Genomic DNA, 25,959 nt, shown 5'->3' with positions numbered 1-25,959 from the left:
CAGAGTGAGACCCTGTCTCAAAAAAAAAATATGTACACCAGGATGGGGAATCAGAGTTTACTTCACTAAAAGAAATAAGTACACTGTCACCAGAGGAAAAGTTGCTGATGTTATTGACTATTTGCTTTTAGAAATCTCCCTCCCTAGACATTCAGGGCACTGGCTTTTCTGGTTTTCTGAACCCTGTTCCTTTTGCTTCTTCATTACCTTGTTCTTATCCATTAAATGTCTGTGCTCCCTGGAGCACTGTTTTGCGCCCTCTTTTGAGCCACATCACAGCTCTCCCTAGGGAATTTCACTGTGTGTATTCACCTCCACTGCCACTGTCTTCATTAGCTTGCTGATGAATCTCACCATCATTCCCTTAGCTCCACCCAACCCTGACATTCAGGCTCATGTTTCTAGCTATCCTTTGTATGTTCTCCTTGGAGCTATTCTACAGGTACTTTCAGCTCACCTTGTTGACAGAAATACGTAGCAACCATGTACATCCCAAATACCCACGCTAGAAACTCCCTGTCCCTTGTTCTGACCTCATTGCAACTCAGTCACCCAAGCCAACCTCTGAGTTGCCTTTCACCTGTCTATTCCTCCCATTTCCTCTGCTACCCTGTAGTTGAGGGCCATGTTATCTCTCACCTGGACTTCTGAAGTAGTTTCTGAATACGTTTTCTTGCCTTTCTTCTCTCCCCATCTCATTCACCCATGATATGACTACATCTTTGATTATAAATGCAAATATTCTAACAATCTCACCTGCTTACAATGTCTAATATTTTTTCATCATCCGCAGAATAAACTGCAAACTCTTTTACATGACTTCCATAGCTCTCTACAGCCTAGACTTTACATCTTTTTGTAGCCTGGCCTCCCCACAAGCATCTAGGCCTAGTCACACCAAATTCTCCTTATTTCCTGAAAAGGTAGTACTTATTATTGCTTCCATACAGTTACACACCCTTTTGCCTGGAATGCCCTTTTCTACAACTGGTGATTGTCCAATGTTATTTAAAACTGTGTCTTAGTGACCCTTTCATGATTCCTTTAGGCAAATGGTCTCTAAGTTTTATTATTTTTATGTATCACATTTTATTATAATTTTTTTTTACACATATCTCACCTGAATAGATTGTGGGTTTTTCTAGGTGGGTCTGAGCTTTATTCAAAAGTGTTTATTAAATTAGATGAGAAAAGGAGGAACATTCTTCATTTTTTCTCCTGCTTTAAGCACTAAACCAAGAGTTCTATAAATGCAATAAGCAAAAAAGTGAAACATGTACTCAGAAAACTATACTGGATCAGTTAGTGTAGAATACTGTTATATTAATTTTTCATTGTATTAGGGTTCTCTAGAGGGATGGAACTAATGGAATATATATGTATGTATATATATTCCAACCCAAAGTGTCTTGGTGGCAATCTTAATATATATATATTGGTAATCTTTATATATATATAAAGGAGAGTTTGTTAAGTATTAATTCACATGATCACAAGGTCCCACAATAGGCTGTCTGCAGGCTGAGGAGCAAGGAGAGCCAGTCTGAGTTCCAAAACCGAAGAACTTGGGGTTCGATATTTGAGGGCAGGAAACATCCAGCACGGGAAAAAGATGTAGGCTGGGAGGCTAGGCCAGTCTCGCTTTTTCATGTTTTTCTGCCTGCTTTATATTTGCTGACAGATGATCAAATGGTGTCCATCCAGATTAAGGGTGGGTCTGCCTTCCCCAGCCCACTGACTCAAATGTTAATCTCCTTTGGCAACACCTTCACAGACACACCCAAGATCAATACTTTGTATCCTTCAATTCAATCAAGTTGACACACTCAGTTTTAACCACCACAAATCTACCCCTTGTCAACTTGAACCCATACACATCTCCTGAGATCACACATAATCTTCAAATAAAGACAATAATTAGGTCATAATTACACCTAATGTAGTACAACTATTCTTTGTACATCCGGAAACACACCGGTCCCCAACTGAAACACTCTTACATAAAGTTAACGATACTTAAATGCTGATGTGAAGTCAATAAATCTTATGTCACATGATAAAGGAGAAAGGAAATAAAATGAAGATATTTTCTTAGTACAAGTGTGTGCAAGCACAGACATGTTTTTAATAAAAGAAGGAGGAAATACTGAGGACAATTACAGTCCTCATTTCTGCAGCTGGTCACATGGTAGTAGCTGGTATTGATGACTACCTTCTTCTACCCATTTTGTATTCCTTTTGCCTTCAGCAAACACCTCAGCAGGTTGTGTTTTTTTTTTTTCCTGATGGAGAGGCCCAAACCTTCATTCATCCAGGCGGGACCATTTGTAGTCCCGCCTGGATTGGGCTGTTGTAGTTGCCCATTGACCTTAATCACAGGGCATGGTAATACTAAGAGACGCCCTAATGGATCTCCTGTATTCCATGAATACTCTTTCTTACCTCCGTTCTGGAGTAGTAGACTGATTTCATCTTGATAGCCTGGGTCTTGATAGCCTTGATGTCCCAGCCAACACTGTAATGCCTTTCTTAGCCTGTTTACTTAAAGGTAGGAACCCAAAGTGTCCTGGTGGCAATCTTAACTACCAGTTGAATGGAATTGTTGTTGTGTCTTCTGGTGGCAGCGTTCCTCCCTCTGGAACTAAGACCTCTAGGCCAGCAGAACTTAATGTTGCGGGAACAGGAAGCAAACATTTTGCTAGTGGATCACTAGGGGTGATGGTGAGTGGTACCACTTCCATTTCCACCCCTTGATTCCTGGATCTGTGAATCCTGGCTATGGGAGAAACAATACCACATATTGGACGCTGATTCAGAGCATACACAGCCTTCTTGAGAACTTTGCCCCAACCCTGCAAAGTATTCTCACCTAGTTGGCATTGTAATTGTGACTGCAAAAGGCCATTCCACCTTTCTGCTTCAGGATGTTGGGGAACATGGTAAGACCAGTGAATTCCATGAGCATGAGCCCACTGCTGCACTTTTTTAGCCATAAAGTGAATGCCTTGGTCAGAGGCAATGCTGTGTGGAATACCATGAGAGTGGATAAGGCATTCCATGAGTCCGCGGATAGTAGTCTTGGCAGAACCATTGCATGCAGGATAGGCAAACCCATATCCAGAGTAAGTGTCTATTCCAGTAAGGACAAACATCTGCCCTTTTCACAATGGAAGAAGTCCAACATAATCAACCTGCCACCAAGTAGCTGGCTGATCACCCTGAGGAATAGTGCCATATCAAAGGCGCAGTGTTGGTTTCTGCTGCTGGCAAATTGGGCACTCTGCAGTGGCAGTAGCCAGGTCAGCTTTCCACCGGCCCATCTTGTTTTCTGCACTGGGAAGGTGGGGCATGAGCACAAATGTTAGGACCTGAAAGGTGGTGAACTCTGCCTGGGCAGGGCAAAGCCAGAGGAAACTCTGGTGGAGGTCCGTAGCAGTCCTGATGTGCAAATCGGTCATCCAACCTGGGTGTCGGGGCGAAAGACTAATTGAACCATCTAGTAGCTGGTTCCCTCCAAAGTTTCCCTCGGGATAGCTGGCACTCTCGCAAAAACCCCACTCTTGGTACCAATTTACTGTATTAGTCCATTTTCACGCTGCTGATAAAGATATCCCCGAGACCGGGAAGAAAAGAGGTTTAATTGGACTTACAGTTCCATATGGCTGGGGAGGCCTCAGAATTACGGTGGAAGGCAAAAGGCACTTCTTTCGTGGTGGTGGCAAGAGAAAATTAGGAAGAAGCAAAAGCAGAACCCCTGAGAAACCCATCAGATCTCATGAGACTTATTCACTATCATGAGAATAGCACAGGAAAGACTGGCCCCCATGATACAGTTACCCCACTGGGTCCCTCCCACAACACATGGGAATTCTGGGAGATACAATTCAAGTTGAGATTTGGGTGGGGACACTACCAAACCATATCATTCATCAAAAGGTGTTGGTGGGGTAGAGGGTAGTTAGGATGATCCATTATCTCCATCATGACGATGATGGTATTGATGATGTAAGTCACTGAAAATATTTGGTGTTATAAGAATAATTTCTTCCTGATTGTCAGTTTTGAGTTGTTTTGCTATTAGGAGGCAAAGTAGGGGGGCATATACCCACTTAAAATATTTTAATTCTGGCTAGTGGAAATGACAGTAATGCCTTCTTCATAATTAAAATGTCACTCTGAAATGGTCCCAAATTAAAACTTCTTCCTTTGTTGTTAAGAAGGATCTCTTCTTGGTGTGTTCTGCAAGATTCTGATCACCTTTTTTTTTTTTTTTTTTTTTTGAGATGGAGTATTGGTTTGTCGTCCAGGCTGGAGTGCAGGGCGCAATCTCGGTTCACTGCAAGCTCCACCTCCCGGGTTCACGCCATTCTTCTGCCTCAGCCTCCTGAGTAGCTGGGACTACAGGCACCTACCACCATGCCCAGCTAATTTTTGTATTTTTAGTAGAGATGGGCTTTCACCTTGTTAGCCAGAATGGTCTGGATCGCCTGACTTCATGATCCACCCGCCTCGGCCTCCCAAAGTGCTGGGATTACAGGTGTGAGCCACCACACCCGGCCGATTCTGATCATCTTTTATACATATGCTATTTTTGTCTATCACTTTAGGAATCATCACAGATCAAGGTCATCCTTTTGGTTTTTGTGACAGCGCTATACCTCAGTCAGCTTACTAGCTCATCTCCACTCAGAGATGAAGAAGCAGAGGCAGCAAGTTAGTGCCTATACATAATATATATGGAAACCAAATTCAGGGTTGATTCTTTCTTTCTTTCTCCCTTACTTTCTCCCTTCCTTACTTTCTTTCTTTCTTTCTCTCTCTTTCTCTCTTTCTCTCTCTTTCCCTCTCTCTTTCTGTCTTTCTTCTCACTCTGTTGCTTAGTACAGTGGCGCAGTCTCGGCTCACTGCAACCTCCACCTCTTGGGTTCGAGTGATTCTTGTGCCTCAGCCTCCCAGGTAGCTGGGATTACAGGCATGCGCCATGAAGCCCGGCTGATTTTTGTATTTTTAGAAAAGATGGCGTTTCACCATGTTGGCCAGGCTGGTCTCAAACTCCTAACCACAAGTGATCTGCCCACCTCAGCCTCCCAATGTGCTGGGATTACAGGCATCAGCCACCACTTCAGCCCAGGGATCTTTCTGTTTCAGTTGTGGGCATCACTCTGAAAATCACACTTGCTAGAAGTGAGCATTTATATCTCTTCTCCACTGTAAATAAGTGCCTCTTAGTGACATGAGTGGAAAGACAAGAAGAATTGCAGTTCCTTCATTTTCTGTCTTAGCTCCCTGAGATGTATATGCTGTGCCTAAATTAGTGTTATAATTTTCTCCTTTGATTTGGCATTCCTTGATAGGCAGAGAGCACTTTTATGTGCTCATATGTCACGTCTTGCATCTTTTTCCCTTATAGAAAAACTCTTGTGTCTCCCATTTACCTTTCTATCAGGTCAGAGATTTAGATACTTTCCTAGACAATCAACTGGAGTATTAACAAATTCAAGGAGTTCTCGCCATCCCATTACTGGGTATATACCCAAAGAATTATAAATCGTGCTGCTATAAAGACACATGCACACGTATGTTTATTGCGGGACTATTCACAATAGCAAAGACTTGGAACCAACCCAAATGTCCATCAATGATAGACTGGATTAAGAAAATGTGGCACATATACACCATGGAATACTATTCAGCCATAAAAAAGGATGAGTTCATGTCCTTTGTAGGGACATGGATGAAGCTGGAAACCATCATTCTCAGCAAACTATTGCAAGGACAAAAAACCAAACACCGCATGTTCTCACTCATAGGTGGGAATTGAACAATGAGAACACTTGGACACAGGAAGGGGAACATCACAAATGGGGGCCTGTCTTGGGGTGGTGGGACGGGGGAGGGATAGCATTAGGAGATGTACCTAATGTAAATGACGAGTTAATGGGTGCAGCACACCAACATGGCACATATATACATATGTAACAAACCTGCATGTTGTGCACGTGTACCCTAGAACTTAAAGTATAATAATAATAATAATAATAATAATTCAAGGAGTTCTCATCTCTGTAGTTTAAATAATAAGCGACTTAGACTAATGACAACAGAAAGCCAGCCATGTGAATATCAAATTTACTAGTTCTGTGAGGATATTTTTTTCTCTTTCTCTTTCTGCCTCAAAGAATCTGCTTTGCTTCCCCTGGCATCATGATTTAGTTTTCAACCCATCAGAGTCTTCCTGCTAGTGCTGGTACTTTCCTACTTGAGAAAGTCCACGGAATACCTTCTAGACCTCTGTCCTGATGGCTTCTATTTCATTTGATATATAGGGACCCAGAGGTCCTTCATCATTTTCAAACACATCAACAGATATTTATAGCAAGGCCACAATTAATAAAATGTTTCCCAGAATATATGTGTGTGTTACATTTAGAGGAAACAGAAGTAGTATTGACTTGTTTCTATCACCAGAGGTCTATTTAGTAACTATATTTTGTGGAAAATATCGATATATTTTATCCATTCAACAGACATGATTTGAGAGCATACCATGGAGACCCAACCCTGCCAGTGTGGCAGGTGGTATAATAGAAGAAAATAGCAAACTTGGTGTATCTGTGTTTGCGCACATGTATGTATGTGAGGGGCACTAAGGATGACTTTACAGAGGTTGGAACTTTTGAGTAGAGTTGCCAAGATAGGTGAGAGTTCACTAGGAAAACAGAAGGGAAGTTGATTTTTTTTTTTTTTTTTTTTTTGAAATGGAGTCTTGCTGTGTCGCCCAGGCTGGAGTGCAGTGGTACAATCTCGGCTCACTGCAACCTCCGCCTCCTGGGTTCAAGTGATTCTTCTGCCTCAGGCTTCCAAGTAGCTGGGATTACAGGTGCGTGCCACCATGCCCAGCTAATTTTTGTATTTTTAGTAGAGACAGGGTTTCACCATATTGGCCGGGCTGGTCTTGAACTCCTTACCTCATGATCTGCCTGCCTCGGCCTCCCAAAGTGCTGGAATTACAGGTGTGAGCCACTGCTCCTGGCCCGGAAGTTGATATTCAAACAGGAGCAGCATATGCAAAGACAGTGAGCTCTAAGAGAGTAGATGGATCCAGACTCCTATTGCTGATAGCGTCCTGCAGGATTGGGCTTCAATGTGACTAACCTACAATTGCCTCCAGGTGCTCCACCCACTGAGTCCTTGTGTCTCTGCTGAGGTCCTTGGAGAGTTACTGGAGAGGGCTCTGTGTCAGATGACCTTGAGGAGGCTCTGATTTAGCCTTTTGTAAAATGCAAAGAGTTGAGGTCTTCTCCACGCAAGAGCTCGCTGATGTCAATGAGGTATTGAGGATGGGGCCATCTCCTATTTCTGTGGCCAGTACTGAGTTTTGTTATCCTTCCTTTAGGTAAGGAGTGCCAATGGACCGATGCCTGCCTGTCTCATCCCTGTGCAAATGGAAGTACCTGTACCACTGTGGCCAACCAGTTCTCCTGCAAATGCCTCACAGGCTTCACAGGGCAGAAGTGTGAGACTGATGTCAATGAGTGTGACATTCCAGGACACTGCCAGCATGGTGGCACCTGCCTCAACCTGCCTGGTTCCTACCAGTGCCAGTGCCCTCAGGGCTTCACAGGCCAGTACTGTGACAGCCTGTATGTGCCCTGTGCACCCTCGCCTTGTGTCAATGGAGGCACCTGTCGGCAGACTGGTGACTTCACTTTTGAGTGCAACTGCCTTCCAGGTAAGGAGCTCCCTAGTGTCCCAGGATTAGGGGACAAACCCCTAGCACAGGAGGTAGTGGGTGTGGCTCAATTGCTTTTTTTAGGAAGCGCAAGGAAAAAGGGAAGTGAGAATTTTGTGTGGGGTGGGTTGCTAGTGAGGGAGGAGTTTTATGGGCCCACTGTGGTCCATAAACTGAGCAGGGGATAATTTAGCATGTCAGGGTTTATGATGATGAGTGGCTAGAAAATTGTTTATTGTCCCTTTTGTAGAAACAGTGAGAAATAAGAAGAACAGAGCTCTGGGAAAGAGACAGGCAAGTCTGGAATGGAAAAGAACACGATGAGAATTAGACACTGGAAAATATGTATGTGTGGTTAATAAAGTGCTTTAAACTGAATTGACATTAACAGTAGGTGATCAACTTTCCTATGTGCTTGTGCTTTTGCTTTTGATGGAGTAATTCATTGTTTTCTTATCCACCTAAATGCACCCAGCTGCCCTTGATTTTCTCTGGGCTACTGGCCTTCACAACCCTCTCCCATGTACCCTCTCTGACTTTGGGGTAACCCTCCCCTAACTTAAAGCTAGAGAATTCTGAAACTGAGGAGGGGATCCTCTGTTAATCAGTGAGCACTTTTTGATGAGCTGATAGATGATATATGAGAGACTATGTGTGGCACAATACTTTGTTACACTCTTCACTGATACAAGTGTTCTAGAGTGCACACACAACCCAAAGATAGAAACAAAAAGAGGAGCAGTGTCGGGGAGCTTGGGGCCTGGTGTTCCATGGAGAGGGAGAAAGGAACAAGCCTGGCCAATTCATTCAACTCCTTATAAAAATGATGAGGAGGCTGAAAACCAAGAATTTTGATTGGGAACAGAATACAAGCAGCTGGAGCAGATGAATTACTAAGCAACAAAGATCCTGTTTTTATACAAATATCCTTAGTACAAAAACAAAAGAAGGAAAACTGTAGGGGGGAGTAATGTGCTAAGTAAGCAGAATTGCCTCAAAAAGAAGTTGTTCTAGTTACTCTTTCAGAGTGGGAATCTTAGATTCTGGTATTGTGGATATGGTTCACATATAATGGGATTGTGTGTTTTATTTTGGAGGGATTAAAGGTCATAGGTTGGTCCTCAGTATAAAATCAACTGGTAATTTATTCATTTCATTTGGTAAAAATGTATTGACTGCCTGCTATGTTCTGGGCACCATGCTATGTATTTGGAATACAGCTATACAAAGCATTGTCACATAATTGAAATGAAAACTTTATATTATTTAAGTCACAAGAACAAGCTATTTAATTATATTACTTTTAGTTTCTCTTTTAGTAAAGAATAGATAATGCTATCATTCTAGATACTAAATAAGTGTTTTCTTAACATAATATTACTATCCACTTTATCTTGTAGAAGAAATAAATAAAATACATCTGTCTTCACTCCTGTATTTGTTTGCATTTTAAGGGTTAAAGACAGAAATAGAAATGTAAACAACTTTATTTTGAAAATATTTCAATATTGCAAATATCTCTGGGTCTGATATTCTAGTAATCGAATTGGCTAGTAATTGATGTTAGTGGGATTTATTGTTGAAGGCTAAATGTGTTTTTCAGTTTCAAGAAAATTGCTTTTAATAATTGCCTAGAACAAGAGGTTGATTTGGCAGCAAGATGTTGACGGGAAGTTAGAGAAGTCAATAAAGGAAGTTTTTAGCTGAGAGAGAGTGATTATTCACTCCCATAGCCTCTGCATTGTTATCCATTAGCCACGATAAGAACCTTAGGGAATTCTGAGAGTGTGTCCAGGAAAGGATCTGTCAAACTAGAATCGTATCTCCTCCTTGAGAAAGGAAATAACCAAGGATTCCGCAGCTGAGAGGCTGCCAGGGCTAGTGAAATAGAGTAACGAAATCTTGGCTGTGTCTTATTCTCTGGTTGTAGTTTAACGCAAGACACTTATTTACTCACTGATGGTGTGTGTGTGTGTGGGAGGGGAGATTAGCATGAGGGGTGGGAATGGGGAGATTTGATGAAGAGAAAACTAACATTTTTTTGGTGACTCAGGAACTGTGCCAGGTACTTCCATGCTTATTAGCTCAATTCCACAAAAATCTTGGGACCAGGTATTATTTTTCAAGTCTTCCCACATGAAGTAACTGAAGTTTGGAGATGTTAAGTGATTAACCCAAAGTTGTACAGCTAATATGTGGTTAGGCTGGGTCCTGAAACCGAGGCAGTTTATTTTCAAAGCCTTTGCTTTGTGCATCTTACTGCACCACATTGCACTGCACATCTGCTTCCTGAAAGCACTTTGTAGGTGTGTAAAACTTTTCGTTAAATGCTTTAAGCTGTTTGGGTTAAAAATATATGTTCATGTTATAAGAAAACCAAGACACTCCTAATTATAATCAAATAGTGCTTGTTACATATCAATATGTGTGTGTGTGTGTGTGTGTGTGTGTGTGTGTGTGTGTATGGCATTGTGCAGATGTTTAAAAGTAGTTACATAGACTAGTTCTTGCTTTTCAGGGTCCCATAATCTAAACCAGATGACTTCAGCTTTGGATAAATATATAGAAGGAAATTTAAAGAGAATTCAAAACAATAGATGATGCAGTGACACTGTGAATAAATGTTATTTATACAGTTTGTAAGATTTCATGCTCATTGTTCGTATGTCCCAGGTGGAGTTCAGAAAATATTCACTTCATTTCCACAAAGGGAAATAGTGCCTAGAGATAGTTTTCTTTTAAAAAGCCCTTTTCATAATGCAGTGCCCTTCCTTCCATTGCCCTTCATTCCATTGCTTCCCATGCTTGTCAAGAGACTAAAATGTTACTTATAGTAATAGTCACTATCTCAATGTAAATAGCACCCTTATTTGATGAGAATTATTATTTCAGTTCTAAAAATGGGGAAACAAAGTCAGCAGGAGGCAAAGTAGCTTGTTAAAGTATTCTGCAACTTTCAAATGGTTGCTTCCACTGCATTTCACGTCTTGGCACTTCTAATTGAGGGTTACTCTAACCACCCTATTTAAAATTGTAACTGTCCCCCACCCCCTTAATTACTAACCCTGGTCTACTTTTTGTTTTCTTTTTCTGTAACTCTTATCTTCTTACTATATAATTTATACTATATAATTTACTTCATTATGTCTATTGTTTATTGTCTGTCTTTTCCAAATTCTACTGCCTCTTACCCTCACCAGATTGAAAACTAGTATCTTTGTTTTTGTTTACTGATGTAACCCAAACACCTACAAATAGTGCCCAGTATATACTAGGCCCGCAAATATATATTGGCTGACTGACTGTATGGTTTAGTATCATGTCATAGTATTGAGACTGTAACTTTGGTCTTCTCATTTTCTTCTTTGTATTGTGCGTCCTAGACTTAGTTTGGCCTCTCCTTTTGTCCTTGTATACTCTTAATACTGGATAAGAATTTTGGAGTCTTTTTCAACTCTGAGTCAGTGAATGCCACATAACTTAGTGACTATATTTAAATGGTTAATTTACAATTCTTTCCCTGCAAAGGATACTGTAGTCACTGTGAGTATTTTAGTATTATTGTAGGACTCAAGAGGGAATTAAAACTACAAAAATGACTCATCTTGTATGACACAGAAAGAAATGTTTCTTCACAAAGGGAGGAGAAAAATATCTTCAAGAGAGAACTAATAGAATCAAATCAATGAACCATGTCTCATCTTTTTGGATAAGTAACTGTTAGTAATCCAGACACTTCATGAGCTTTCATTATGTAAAGTCTTTAGCAGAAGCTAAAGGAGGGGCACCAACCACAGTAATTTTAATTTAAGAACAAAATGGAGCATGAAAATAAATTATTAAATCATTTACTCCCACTATTTTTGGGTTAGGGCCAATAATGCGGAGAGAAAGAGGTAGACTAGTTTTGTGTTTGTGGCTATTTTAATAGAGTAGCACAAGTAATCAAAAAACAGTAGGCTGTTTTGAATTTACTGGCTGTCCCTTATGAGTTCACAGTTAGATTGGACTGTCCTCAATGTACTTTCTTTTTTTTCTTTATTTCCCACATCTCTTTATTTCTCTGATTTTGTTTAAACTTCATAAAGAGCTCTCTGATCTTTCCTTTCCAAACAATGAAGGTTTATCCTTTGTAAACTACCTCTGTACTCCACAGGCTGATGATATGTGATATCCCTATATCATTAAAGTAAAGCCTAAGCACATTCTGTGGCTTTTGTGTCTACTCTGTTGTTGCTGAGCTTATGAACTATTAGAAATAATTCCCTCTTGCATTTTCACACATGGGGAATGTGATGTTCTCTTGGGTATTATGCTAATCATATTTTGGCAGGTTTCTCTGGAGCAGATGCAGAAATGATCATACCACTTTCCAGGGTGTATTATTTTAGCTCCTTTGACTTGGGCCCTAAGTCTGTTTTACCTGATGTTCCTGAAAGATGTTCCTGATGTCCCTCACTGTTCTTTCATGCTGGATGCTCTTGCCTATGCTGCCTCCTCAGCTATCACCCTCTCTTCCCCTTTTTAATGTAGAACTCATTCTTAATGATTTGTCAAAGGCACCCTATTTCACTGAAATGCCTTCTATATTCCCTACCCTCCAAGTGGATTGTAGACCTTCTAAGGTCTTTTGACATCTGCATATCTCTAGCACAGCACTTACCACGGTGATTATTTATCTGTTCATCTTTCCAAGTAGACACTCTCATTTTAACTCCCTACCCTAGTCGCCAGCATCCCCAGCATAGTGCCTGTCATAAAATGGTGCCACAATGAAAATTTGAAAAATGAATGAATTGAACGTGATAAACATAGATGAGAATCCTATATTCTACAATTTTTTAAATGTACTGAAATTATTCTTTTTGAATCCTCCTATTTATTTCTGTGACTTCTTTGGTGACAAAGTTAGAAAAAAGTGGAGGTCAGTAGGGAGATATGAAGGGACGCCGGTGGAAGCAGTGAGCCTGGGCGGGTGATGGAGTGGGAGATACGTGGCACAGGGGTCAGTGAGTTAATCTGGGCTCATTCAGAGAATGGAAGGTGTGTGCCAAGAAAACTGGTTGGATAGGGATAGATCAGGGATTCCTTCTTGCATTCTCACACTTGGGGGCATGTGCCATTTTCTTTTCTTTTTTTTTTTGAGACGGAGCATCGCTCTTTCTCCCAGGCTGGAGTGCAATGGCGCTATCTCGGCTCACTGCAACCTCCACCTCCCAGGTTCAAGCTATTCTCATGTCTCAGCCTTCCATGTAGCTGGGACTACAGGTGCCTGCCACCATGCTCAGCTAATTTTTGTATTTTTAGTAGAGATGGGGTTTCACCATGTTGGTCAGGTTGGCCTCGAACTCCTGATCTCAGGTGATCCACCTGCCTCGGCTTCTCAAAGTGCTGGGATTCCAGGCATGAGCCACCATGCCTGGCCACATGTGTCATTTTCTTGGGTGTTATACTGATCGTATATTTGCAGGTTTGCTTTTGTGACAGACTTCTTCTGGGGGAAAAGTATCCTTCTATCTTTTTACTTTTGTCCAGTTCCAGGTATCCCTGTTTTTTTCTTCACTCTTCCTTCCTTGTTCATGGGAGTTTTTCTTGAGGACTTCAAGCCCAGCTTCGGAGAATCCTGGTTGTGTCATCTCATCTCCTTTCTGCTCTCTTCTCTACCTAGGCTTTCCACCCTCACACCTCCCGGGGTCTGAAAATGGAAAGATAAGGGTGTTTCCCTGAAAGTTGCTCTTCTGTGTGGGGATGACAGGTTCTAAAGACTCTTTTCTTGTCCCTGCCCTCATTGCCATGATTAATCAGTTAAGTGGCCCGAGGTTTTGTAACAGCACAGTCTTAAAATGCTTCTCCCAAGTTTAATTTCTCTCCATTTGACCTTTTAAGGATGTGAATTGGCTTTAAGCAGTAGACTCCCTTTAGTACGGCACTGTGAGCCTCTCAGTGAATCTGCTACATCCATTCCACCCACGGGTCTGAAAACTTGTCTGTTTACATTTCCCTAAAAACCTAAGATATATTTTTAAGAAGTGCCTTGTAACTTTTCATATAGCCTTTCCCCTACTTTGGGTAGACTGTTTCTTACAGGAATTTGGTAGATCTTTCCAAAGAGCATTCTGTATCTCTATTTTTAAAGCATAAATCCTGTCAACTTTGGAGGAGAAGTGATTTGGCTTGAGTTTTCTCAGACATGGGAACTTTTGACCTAAGTTTGTATTTTACATTGTTGAAAGGGAACTCCGGGATCCCAGAAAACATATGGACTGCAATTGGGTAAAGTTTCTGTTTCAGTACTTATTCCTACTTACTAGCCATTTAATCTTGGTCAAGTCAGCCATGTGGCTCTCAACTTCCTCATCTGTAACATAAAAGGATTAGAGTAGACAATCTCTAACAAATGCTATAATACCACTGACAAATAATAATATTAGCTAATATGTGTAAGGCACTGTGTTTAGTGCTTTTTCCCTTAATACAATAGCTTTGAGATATAATTTATATACCATACAATTTACTTCTTAAAAAAGTACACAATTCAGTAATTTTAGTAGATAGGAGTAACCATCACCACAGTCAATTCTAGAATATTTTTATACATCAGAAGAAACCCTTTACCCATTATCAATTACTCTCCATTCCTCCTAACTCCCTCCCAGCCCTAGGCAACTACTAGTCTACTTTCTGTCTTTATTTGCCTCTTCTGGACATTTCATACAAATGGAAACATGCAGCATGTAGTAATTTATGACAGCTTCTTTCACTTAGCATGAGGTTTTCAAAGTTCATTGATGTGGTAGCATTTATCAGTACTCTGTGCCTTTTTATGGCTGAATAATATTTTATCATATGGATTTACCACATTTTATCATTTTATTTATCCATCATCAGTTGATTGACATTTGAGTTGCTTCTACTTTTTGAGTATTATCAATAATTCTGTTATGAACATTCTTGTATAATTTTTGGTAGACATTTATCTTCATATTTCTTGGATATATACCTAGGAGCAGAATTGCTGCGTCAGATGGTAATGCTGTTTAACCTTTTCAGGAACTGTCAGACAGTTCTGAAGTGGGTACATTATTTTACATTCCAACCAGCAGTGTATGAGAATTCCAGTTTCTCCACATCCTCATCAACAGTTGTTATTGTCTGTCTTTTTTATTATATTCATCTGTAATGTGAAGTGTTTATCTCATTGTGGTTTTGACTTACATTTCCCTGATGGTTGATGATTTTCAACGTCTTTTCATATACTTATTAGTCATTATGTATCTTCTTTGGAGAATGTCTGTTCAGATCCTTTACCTACTTTATAATTGGTTTATCTTTTTAATATTGAACTGTAATAGTTTTTTAAAAATATATCCTAAATACAAGTCTCTTATCAGATAATATGATTTGCAGATATTTTCTGTCATTCTATGTACTGTCTTTTCACATTCTTGATGATATACTTTTCAGCCCAAATGTTTTTAACTTGATGGAATACAATTTATTTTTTCTTTTGTTGCTTGTGCTTTCAGTCATATTTGTGAAAACTTTGCTTATCCCACATTACAAAGATTTACTATTTCTAAGTGATTTATAATTTTACCACCTACCTTTAGGTCTCTGATCCATTTTGAGTTATTTTTTATGTGCGAGGAGGGAGTCTAACTTGATTCTTTTACATGCGGATATTTAGTTGTCCCAGGACCATTTGTTGAATTAAGTGCTGTTTTTATCTAATTCGTTTAATCTTTACAATAACCATTTAAGGTGGGTCCTGTTAATTCCCCAAGAAAGTTTAAGTATATTGCCCATATTCACTCAGCTATTGCATGGCAATGCTGAGAGTTGAGCCTAGACAGTTTGGCCCCAGAAGCCATGCTTTTAGCTATGAAATAACTGTCTTACCTACCTCCCTTCTTACCTACCTATCTACCTATTGACAGGGAAAAAGTACCTCAACAATAGTCAATCAGTTATAAAAAGAAAACACTTTATTTCTTTTCTGTTGTGGTTCTGCTGAAATGCTTCTGCTTTCTTGTCTGTGGTTGGTGAATTCAGTTAGTTGTAACATTGGCTAATATAAAGTTAGAGTCACAGTTTCTATTCCTTATAGTTGAGCTACAAGGGCTTTGCTACCTCCCTGACACCCTAGTCAACTGTATTTAGTCTTACTCATCAGAGAGATCGAGTTAGGGGAGGATGATCATTGACATTCTACTACACCACCAGACCTCTCAAGTTTAGCAGTTGTAGGCCAGGGGCCCCATTTTCCCCAACAATCTAAAACTATGTCTTTAAATTTTCCAAAGAATATCTTCATCAAGAGCACCAGACTAGGGGCAAAGACCCTAGTTCTTATTCAAGGACCTAGTAGATCCCATAGATTCTGTAGGGGTGGGCTTCAATGGCTCATCATTTTCTGGCTCATTGGTCTATTTGTAAGACTCATATTTCTGTATGAGTAATATGAAATTTGAGTAATATGATACATTTTTGAAATTTGAGTAAATTTTCATAGTCTTTTTCAGGCTTCTTTAGTGATTCATCTGCTTGAATGGACTGAGTACCAAATACTTGGAGAAATATAATTTCCTTCAATAAAGCCTTCAGTGATTTCTGTCTTCCATGGAGTGATTTTTGGCTAATGTTTTTGGTCACTCAGTTTATACTTATTTATATGACTGCCATTGTATTTAGAGAAATCAGCCATGTTCCAGTGTAGCAGAGCAGATGTAGAATGCCACAGTAACTTATGGTAAGGAATAAAGCAAAGTGTGATTGATGTGTGTCCCACTCACAAGGCTGTAAATGCCACAAAAGCAGGGACTCACTGCTGTATCACCAGTGCCTAATGTAAGTCCCAATAAGTATTTTGAGTGAGAGAGAGGAACCTTAAGGGATATTTCGAGGAAGCCAAATATGTAATCATACTATATTTCAAATAGGAGAATGTTTAGAATAGAAGCTGGTAGTCTTCTATTTAATTAGCTCAGGAGTTTGGTAGCAAGGAAAGAGAAAGTAAGAGGCCCAACATATAAACTACAAAGGACCACACTGTGGGCAGTTAGAGTGAAGTTTGGTGTACTAGTTTCATTTTTCATAAAAGAAAAAGCCAAGAGGAAGGAAGCAATGCTGTAAGTTTAGAGAAGAGCCTGATGAATTTGAAGTGCTGGTAAGCTTAGTTAGTAATAATGCCACCCAATTTTCAGAAACCTTTTAACATTTGTATAGCACTTTACTCATGATGTGGCACTTAAAATTAGAAAGACAGGATAGGCAAGTGGAATTAGCCTCATTTTTTACAGGTGAGGAAGTTGATGCAGAACTTTAGCTTACCATGTATGAATAGCTTGCAGGTGGTGAGATTGGGACTTGATCCATATCTTCATACTTTAAGTTCAATATTTTTCCTATATCCTCCCCCACTCCCTTCCCCACCTGGCTTCGAGGCCGCCTAGCAATCATTCAAAGAAAAAAAATAAAAGGAACTTAAATTTAATTAGGTAATATTTTATCTTTTCTTCCCATTAGTCTGGTATGGAGCTGGGGAAAATCCAATACCCTGTTTTTTTAGAACCCTTGAATATCTCTGTCCCAAGTAGACATTTATCATCCCTGGGATTTTATTTCATGAAAACATTTTGAAATACTTGTGAGGTAACTATGAAGGCATGCCATTGGCACAATGAGTCACTTTCACTGTCTAGCTATGCTTGAGGCCAGAGAAGACAGAGAATTGGGGATTTTTCATATGGTGAGTCCTGGGTGAGCAGCTGTTGAACTGAAGTCATGAAGCGGGTCTATTCTAATAACCATGTTCTGTGGAAACAGAGCAGGTCGTTTCTTCTGTATGATATTTCATCATTTTCGTTTGTTCTTCATTTACCAGGTTTTGAAGGGAGCACCTGTGAGAGGAATATTGATGACTGCCCTAACCACAGGTGTCAGAATGGAGGGGTTTGTGTGGATGGGGTCAACACTTACAACTGCCGCTGTCCCCCACAATGGACAGGTATGTACAGTGTGGAGAATCCACCAGAATGGGATATGGATTGGTAACCAGAGGCAGACTGTTTTTTTAAAATATCAGTAACAAATATCTTAGGCCTGCTCTGGAACCAGTATGTGAACTGAGCAGGATCTCCATGCTAGATCATTGCTTATTGTACTAACCTCATACATTTTCCTATGTTCACTCAAAGACATATTTTCACAGGTATTATTGGGCAGCAACTCTGAACCTAGCACCATGCTAGATGCTGTGGCAGATATGAGAGAAGAGCACTACTGTAAGCTTATTATCTGGGAAAAGCAGGACATTACCTGGAACATAGTAGATGCTTAATAAATATTAAAGAGGAAAAATTTCCTGAAATGCTAAAATAAATTGTACAGGCTACCAGAGTTCAGAGCCTATTTGTTCACGGACAGAGATCTGTCCCATCTTAATGTCATGTTCTATAACTAGGCAAAGTGTTAGGCAGGTACTCTTAATGACATTATTTTTATGATACGCATCCTACATTTGTTTTTTTCTTCTATCCCTTTTTGTACACGAACAAAAATAGTTTTTTCTGCCTCTAACATTAGAAGGGTAGTCTTGCTTAATTTTACAGCCTCTTGGAAGTTTCTCATGTAGTCTTAGGCAGGTTGAGTGATTTATGCAGACATTTGGTTCTAATTTCTCTTTATGTCTGTTTATCTACTGAAAGTAGAGACAATTAAGAACTGATTAAGGGACTAAGAGCTGGGCCTTTTTGAGAGAAATTAATTTAATGTGGAAACCCAACAGGAAGTTAGTATTATAAGAAAAAATTACAGTACCAGTAGTGGGCTATCTCCTACAAAGAATCTTAATGTTGAAGTGCAGCCATTACTACCTGGTATTCTTTAGTGTCTCTGAATTACTTTTCCTTATCTGTAGCATCTAATTATTTACAATACTCTTTAGAGCTGTAGACTATGAATAGAAAAAGATGAAAAGCATTTAAAAACTCAATCACAGGACTTACTGGGGAGGCCAAACATTTCTGCTTTTAATTCCCAAACTGTCCCTTTTAATACTTTCCCACCAGGTTTTCCTAGAATTGGGACTTCCCCTAGAATTTCTTCATGGTGTCTTGATCCTAGAACTTCACTTCTAACCCTCTGTACTTTTTGTCACATTCTCTCTTCTAGTTTTTGCCATTTTTCTATGATAGGCTTTTCAGAGGCTATTTTTTCAACTTAAAAAATTACTGTAAAGTTAATTACATGACATAGTAACTGGAAAAATTTGTGTTTTTTTTCTCTTTTTAATGATCCTTACAGTATTGGACAGGATGAGATACTTGTTAAGAACTTGACCACATTCTGATCTCTCCCTTGCTCTGTGAGAGAGTAACTGTGTAGTACTGAGGCTTCTGATGCCAGTGAAGATTAAACAACATTGTAATATTGTTGCTGGTTTTTGTTTGATACTACACTTGGTTTCTTGCTTTGATATTAATTAGGAAGGCCTGCTCTTGGGGAAAACTTCCCCAGTGAAATGATTTTTTTATTCAAATTTCTTATCCCAGGACGTTTAATAAATGCCTCTTTTCGCTAGAAGTCTTTATAAGATGTTTCTGTTTTTATATTTTCCAAAAAGGGTGGTGGAGATCATGGATAAGTTTAATGTGGCAGTTTTATTTCTTTTGATTTGCTGTCTGTCATTTAGAGTGACCTTCAGTTTTTTTTTTGTTATTCATCACAGGTTTTCTTCTTCACTCATGCCAATTCTTTGATTCCCAGTGAGAAGCCTTGTTTTTGCCCTGCCCATCATCAACAGGAGAAAGTCTAAGATCCTTCTTCTGTTATATGAAGCCTTTCATGGCTTCAGCTCTGTCTGCTTCCCCAGTCTCCTTCTCATGCATCTAGCAGCATACCCTAGCAGTTCTCTGCTCACAGTTTTCCTGTACATACTGCATAGTGCTTCACATCCTGTGTCTTCATTGACACCATTCCTTTTCTCTAGGGTTTCCTTCTCCACTCCTCCCCCATTTTTCTCATCATTTTTGGCATGCCTGACTCAGATCAAGTGGTTACCTGCTTCAGGAAGGCTTCCCTGATCTCGCTCCAGGCTGAGCTAAATGTTCTACTCTGGACTCCCTTAGTACCCCATGTATTCCCCTGTAATAACACTTACCACGTTTGTATTGATATTATTATATGCTTGATGTGAGGGATGTACTGAGTTATGGGGGCGGTTGGACTATTGATGACAGCAGTTACTAGCACTCCTTACAGACCTTTGTTCTCAGTAGCATGTAGCTGAGCTATTTACCATCCCAGCCCCTATCCTATTGTAAAGAGAAAAACAGAAGGAAAATTTTGTGTCATAGGGCTTCTGTTTCTACTGATATTAGATGTATAAATTCAGATTAGTCTTTTCTGTGTTACACAAATTAAAGAAGTGAATGGAGCAGGAATCTAGTAGGAGTTAACTAATGTTTATTAGCATCCAAATACTGTGCTAATTACAATGTTTTATCTGTGTAATCTTTGCAATAACTGTATTAGAGATAGAGTTTAAATATCCTTTTTTCAGATGATGATGCGTATTCAAAAGGGTTAAATAATTTGCCCAAGACCCGTAGTGGTTGGGTTAGGGTTTGAATCTAGGCTTGTTGAACTCCAGATCTGTAGTCTTTTTTCTATATAAAATTGATTTTGTAAATTATCTTGTTTTATTTTAAGAACTTGGGGTGTTTTTTAATAGACTGAAAATTTCATTATCCTGAGATTTGGTGATTTACTCCATGTGTTTTCCCTTTTTAAGAACCTAGCTGGTTATTTTGAGGTTAGAAGTTAACATTATGTGTATGCTTTAGATTCAGTCTGATGCTTTTTCACTATACCTAAGAGCCTATTGCAACTTTGTTCAGAATTCCTTTTACAATTTCCAGCTGTAGACTTGAAGCATTAACTATTTGGTCTGGCTTTTGACAAAATGAAAAAGGAGGGGTTGGAGTAGTGAGGTGAGAAAATGAAGGAAATGAAGTTGCCAGCTATTTGAAAAAGAGTGGATAAGACTATATGGCTGAAAAAAGATAGGCATTAATTTTAAATAAATGGAGATTTGGAAATTTGCCATGCTTTTAATGAGAAGAACCTGATAGTTACGGCTTTGTTTTGTAACTACATATACATAAAAGGCTTGGTGTTTTGTAGCAAGTTCTACACTTCAAGATGAGCATAAATTCCAGCTCTATTCATGGTTTGATTTAGGGTAAATTTGTCAGCCTCTTTTTCTCAGAAGCCTTTATTTGCTATTATCTCTTTCTTGGGATATTGAAACAATCAAAAATGCAATAAAAAGCTTATTTTTTCATTTGTTCTGCCAACAGCTATTATGCTAAACATTCTAAATTCATCCTATTCTATATGGTGGCCGCTAGTTTCATCTTGCTATTGAGCATCTGAAATATAGCTAATGTGAATTGAGATGTGTTGTAATTGTCAAATAACTGATTTTGAAGACTTAGTATGGCCGGGCACAGTGGCTCATGCCTCTAATCCCAGCACTTTGGGAAGCTGAGATGAATGGATCTCTTGGGCCCAGGAGTTTGAGAACAGCCTGCGTAACATGGCAAAACCCTGTCTCTACAAAAAATACAAAATTAGCTGGGTGTGGTGGCGTGCACCTGTAGTCCTGGTCACTTGGGAGGCTAATCACACCACTGCACATTCCACCCTGGGGGACAGAGTGAGACCAAGAACCTGTCTCAAAAAAAAAAAAAGAACTTCGTATGGAAAAAAAGATATCTTTTTAATAATGTTTAAATATTGATTAGATGCTGAAATAATACATTTTGGTACATTGAATTAAATATAACATAATATTAAAATTAATTTCCCCTATTCCTTTTTACCATTTAATATTTTAGTAGCCACTGGAAAATTTGAAATTATATCTGTTACTCTCATTATATTTCAGTTGGACAGCATTACTTCAGATGCAAAGATGGTCTGTAGGTATTACCATTGCTGCTGCTTTGTAGAAGCATCTATTCTAGCCCTGAAGTAGAGGAATAGATGGTTTCCCCATGGCCTGTGGGCAGAACTGTGTTATATACCCCACTGCAGGCGTTTTTACCTACTGTGGCTGTCTAATTAGTGTTTGTTTGTGCCTTCAAAAACTACCACTCTTGTGGACTAGCTTAAGCTCAGATGGAAAAAAGAAATTGGTCTTAGGGAGTGGGTGTGGGGAGATGATTTACTTCTTTATAGGAATTGTCTTATAGGGATAAGCCTGAATACTGGATGTTCCTTTAGGAAATAGAAGTAGACCTGATGGTTGGATGAAGATAGAGCACAAATGTCTTTATTATACTGCATTTGGCCTCAGGCCATCTTATCAGAGAAGTTCTGCTCTGGCAGATATCCATTTAAGGAAAAAAGGGTTTTAAAGGGCCCAAAATTTATTAGAGCAGTGTAGATTAATGTTTTGTCTACATAGACTGTTATTTGAATTTTCTTTTTAAAGGTTCATTTCCTTCAGAATTAAAGTTGACCCTAAGCTCAACTCACAAATTCCTCTCTGTGGCTGCTTTTGACTTTGGGCTCACTTCTGGGGCAGATGTGATTTATTTTCTTGTGCTTGTTATTAATCCAGAAATGTAATTTCAGCGTGGGCTTGGAATAGTGCTCTGGGACATGAAGCAGAAGTGAACAATGGAAGTTAGGTGGATATGAGTCAAAGAAAACTGACCACACTTTCTCTCAGCTCTCCTTTACAGCATGATGAGCCTCAAGAGCTGGGGGAGGTTTTCATTGCTGTCGGTGCTCCCAATTCAGTAAAAATGTTTGGTGTGAGTTGGCAAGTACATTTGCCAGAGGTGGTGCATGAGCTCCTTGTGTCTGGGAATGGAGATTTTCATGATGGTGCTTTTATTTTGAGCTAGATCTTCCTGTCTCAGTCTAGCCTCTAGCTGGTGATGAATTATTCTCTAGAGTGAGGCTTTTCTCACAACCATTTTTCTACTTTTTTTTTTTTAGGACTATAGGGATGGAGGTTTTTTGATTGAGAGAGAAAACTACTTAATTATATATGGTACTTCAAAGCTGCTCTCTTTTATATTCTACATGGTGGAATGGGAAAATATGTCTCACATTTCAGTTTTTCTGCTGTAAGCCTGATTGTGAGGAGTATAATAAGCCTGTTCTCTGAATTCTACCTCCTCACCCCAAATTCGGTTTCCTATCAGTTGGGCAGACTGCCACAGTGCTAACCTGAAGCACCCTTGCCCCAGATGTCCCAGAGTTGATTAGTGGCGCTGTTGGTGGAAACAAGGACGAGTGGATAGTCTAGCCCCACATGCAGGAGGTGAGACTGCAGGCAGGATCTTTCCTGCCCTGCAGTCCATGACTCAGGGTGTAGCCTTGGCTATGTTACAGGCACGATCCAGTTTAACTTCATGGCTCTCTAAGCCCCCATGGAATGGTTGTTAGTAGGTTCGATAATTTATCTATTGGACCTACTTACAGATATTTATTGAACAACTACTACATGGAATATATTATGCTAGATACTGTAAGAGACACAAAGAAAAAATTCCTATTTTAAGAGTGGTAAAATTGACTAGGAAGACATAAGAAAGTCCACACATAACCACACTAGGAAGCAGAAGGTGTGTGTGAATGTGAATTTGAAAGAAACAATGGTGGGAATGGGGAAGCATCTAAGTACTTGGTGGGGTAAGGAAGGTGATCGAGAAGAGTGAACTTCTGTTTTGAGTCTGAGTAATGGATGGGAACTGTTGACAGAGAAGGAGAAATAGGGTAGAAATGATGGTAAGTTGGAGATGAGTTTTCCAAGTGAAAAACATGCAGCAGTAAGACCCAGGAGCTCAGAATACAGGCAGGGACGAGAGACTCAGGGTTACCATGGAATGTGTCAAGTCTGTGAGGGAAATTGGATGGAGTGATAAGAACAGAGGATTTGGACCCGAAGTATGAGAAACATCCACACTTCAGAAAATGGATGAGGAAGGGGATCCAAAGAAGGAAAGTGAGAAAAGGGGAGGTTTGAGAGGTGGGAAGAGAGCTCGGCCATGATAGCATCCTCAAGTTAAAGGGTACAGCCTTAGAAGCTTGCCCTGAACTCAACTCTACACGCCTCGGTGGCAGCTCCTGTAATATTTTACTTCTCTTACTGCGTTATGTGCTCAGCTTGCCTAAGAGACTATCAGCCTCTGGAAGGCAGGAAACTGCTCTTACTTATTTTGACATTCCCAGAACTGATTTTAACAAACCATGGTTATTAATAACTGACAACCAGGAGACTCAAATATAAATGATAACTGCAAAATATTCATTAGAATATTTGAGTCATTAGAAATTTTCTGAAATACAGTTTTAATACAAACAAGACTAAGAAGCTAGATTGAGGAAGTTAAAGGAAAAAGTAGGCTTTGGGGAGATGGGTTTAGATCACTATGTAAGATTTTGCACAACTGAAAAGGAAGAGCGAGGGAGACACAATGCAGGGTTATGGGAGGAAGAAACTTTATTCATCTCATTGACCATAGAGCTTGGCTACACTAAGAGTAAGGCAGCTCAAAGGGCGTTGGCTAATGAAGTGGATTATTGGGAGGGGTTTACTCTTACAGTTTTTAGTGGGGAATACTTTAGGTAAGATGTCTGCTGGGAATGGGAAAGGAAGAAGATGGGAAAGTTATAGTCAGAGAGTGGAAGTACCAAGTTTGAGATCTTGGACTAGAACAATGAGTGTCTTGTAACAGAGGTGTAGAATGTGAGCGTGCTTGTGATATGGAATGGATGTGGAGGTCTGTAAGGTTGAGAAAAGTAAGAACTCTTGACTCAGATGGCCTTACTGGTCCTCAACCCAGATGTTGATTTCATGCAAGACAGGAGAGGAAAGAGCGAGAACATAAGCCACGTGCTTGTCATTCTAGGAAGAGGAAATTGGTCCACGAGAACGACAGACCATGGTGTGATAATTTATATTATACTATGTCTTTTTTTTTAACTTTTAAAGGACTTCAATTCATCTATCTACTTTTAATGTCAGAAATTAGAATGTATTTATTGATTTCTTTCTCTCGAAGATGAGGAATTAGCATACTTCTCATAGCTTTCACTCACTCACTAGACTTTGTGTAAATAATCTGGGTTTCAATATTTATATTATTGTTATCAAATTTATAAACATATACATATTCTTTAAAATTATTCTTGATATTTACAATTTTATAACCCAATTTATAATATTTTCAACTTAGTTGTATGTGCTACTTGTTTTGTGTTAACTACCAGTGCAATTATGTCACAACATTTTCATTTCTGAGTTCCTTATTTTCATTAACATTTTAGCTGAATAAGTATCTTTGAATAATTTTATTTCAGAGGAGTTACATGTTGGACCCATTTGGTTAGTCAAAAAATGTCTTTTGATTTAGTTGCCCTCATACACAAGTTGTATCTTGACTAGATATCAAATTCTTGGGTCACGAATTAATCTCATCAAATTCTTAGACATTGTTCCTTTGTGTCTTCTGGTTACTATTCTAGGGAAATGCAATGCCAGTTGAGTGTTTCTTCTTTTTCATAAGTAACACTGGGCTCCCTGCCTTCTTTTTCATTTGTTGTAGAGTTGTCAGGAAAACCTATTATCTTTGCAATTAGGTCTTCATTCTTTCTTCTGCAAAGCTAAAATCTCTCTTGATTTTTAATCTGTTCATTTTTTGTTTTGTGTTCTGTGAGAGCTCTCTTAAGGTTCTTCTTTATAACACTGACTTATATTTCTTCATTGTCAGGTCAGTCCTTTATAGCTTCTTCTGCCTGCCTCTCAGCCCCTTTGATCAGAGACTAATGTCCTATATTATTTTTTATTTCTTTGTAGAACGTAAACATGTCTAAATGTCTTCAGTGTACAGGAGCAGTTCTTTCTAAAATGTATTAGCTCCTGTAAGTGAATAATTTTCCCAGTGTGCTTTTCATCAATATCTTAAGCATTACATTCTCCATGTTTTATGTTGTAGAATCTTTTAATAGGTGCCATGTTGTTTTTTTCCATTTTACTCATTCTGAGCAGAGTAACTGCCTGCCCATAGACAGGGGAGGTGGGTGTTCCCTGGATCCCCTCACTCTCAACCTGGCTGCAGCTAGTTTTTCCTCCTGGTGCAGTGAGGGGCTTTTATGTAAACTGGCTCAACAACCCAGCAGCCTAAGGTAGGGAGAGCCAGAGAGTG

At 39.4% G+C, this 25,959-nt stretch overlaps 1 protein-coding gene across 5 annotated transcripts in view; it reads left to right on the top strand.

Moving 5' to 3' along the window:
- Positions 1-25,959, top strand: part of NOTCH2 (notch receptor 2) — a 225,644-nt gene that overhangs the window by 68,196 nt on the left and 131,489 nt on the right. For 2 of the 5 annotated variants that reach the window (XM_063606272.1, XM_055102533.3), the window contains exons 4-5: positions 7,397-7,732; positions 17,616-17,738. In XM_063606272.1, coding sequence (XP_063462342.1) covers positions 7,397-7,732; positions 17,616-17,738 — 459 coding nt within the window. Of the gene's footprint in view, positions 1-7,396; positions 7,733-7,982; positions 9,162-17,615; positions 17,739-25,959 lie in introns of those variants that run through there. The other 3 variants (XM_055102540.3, XM_063606283.1, XM_063606281.1) reach the window with 3 other exon arrangements.

Source organism: Pan paniscus, chromosome 1 (assembly GCF_029289425.2).
Source record: "Pan paniscus chromosome 1, NHGRI_mPanPan1-v2.0_pri, whole genome shotgun sequence".
NCBI lineage: Eukaryota > Metazoa > Chordata > Mammalia > Primates > Hominidae > Pan > Pan paniscus.
This window is presented reverse-complemented; position numbering and strand designations above follow the sequence as displayed.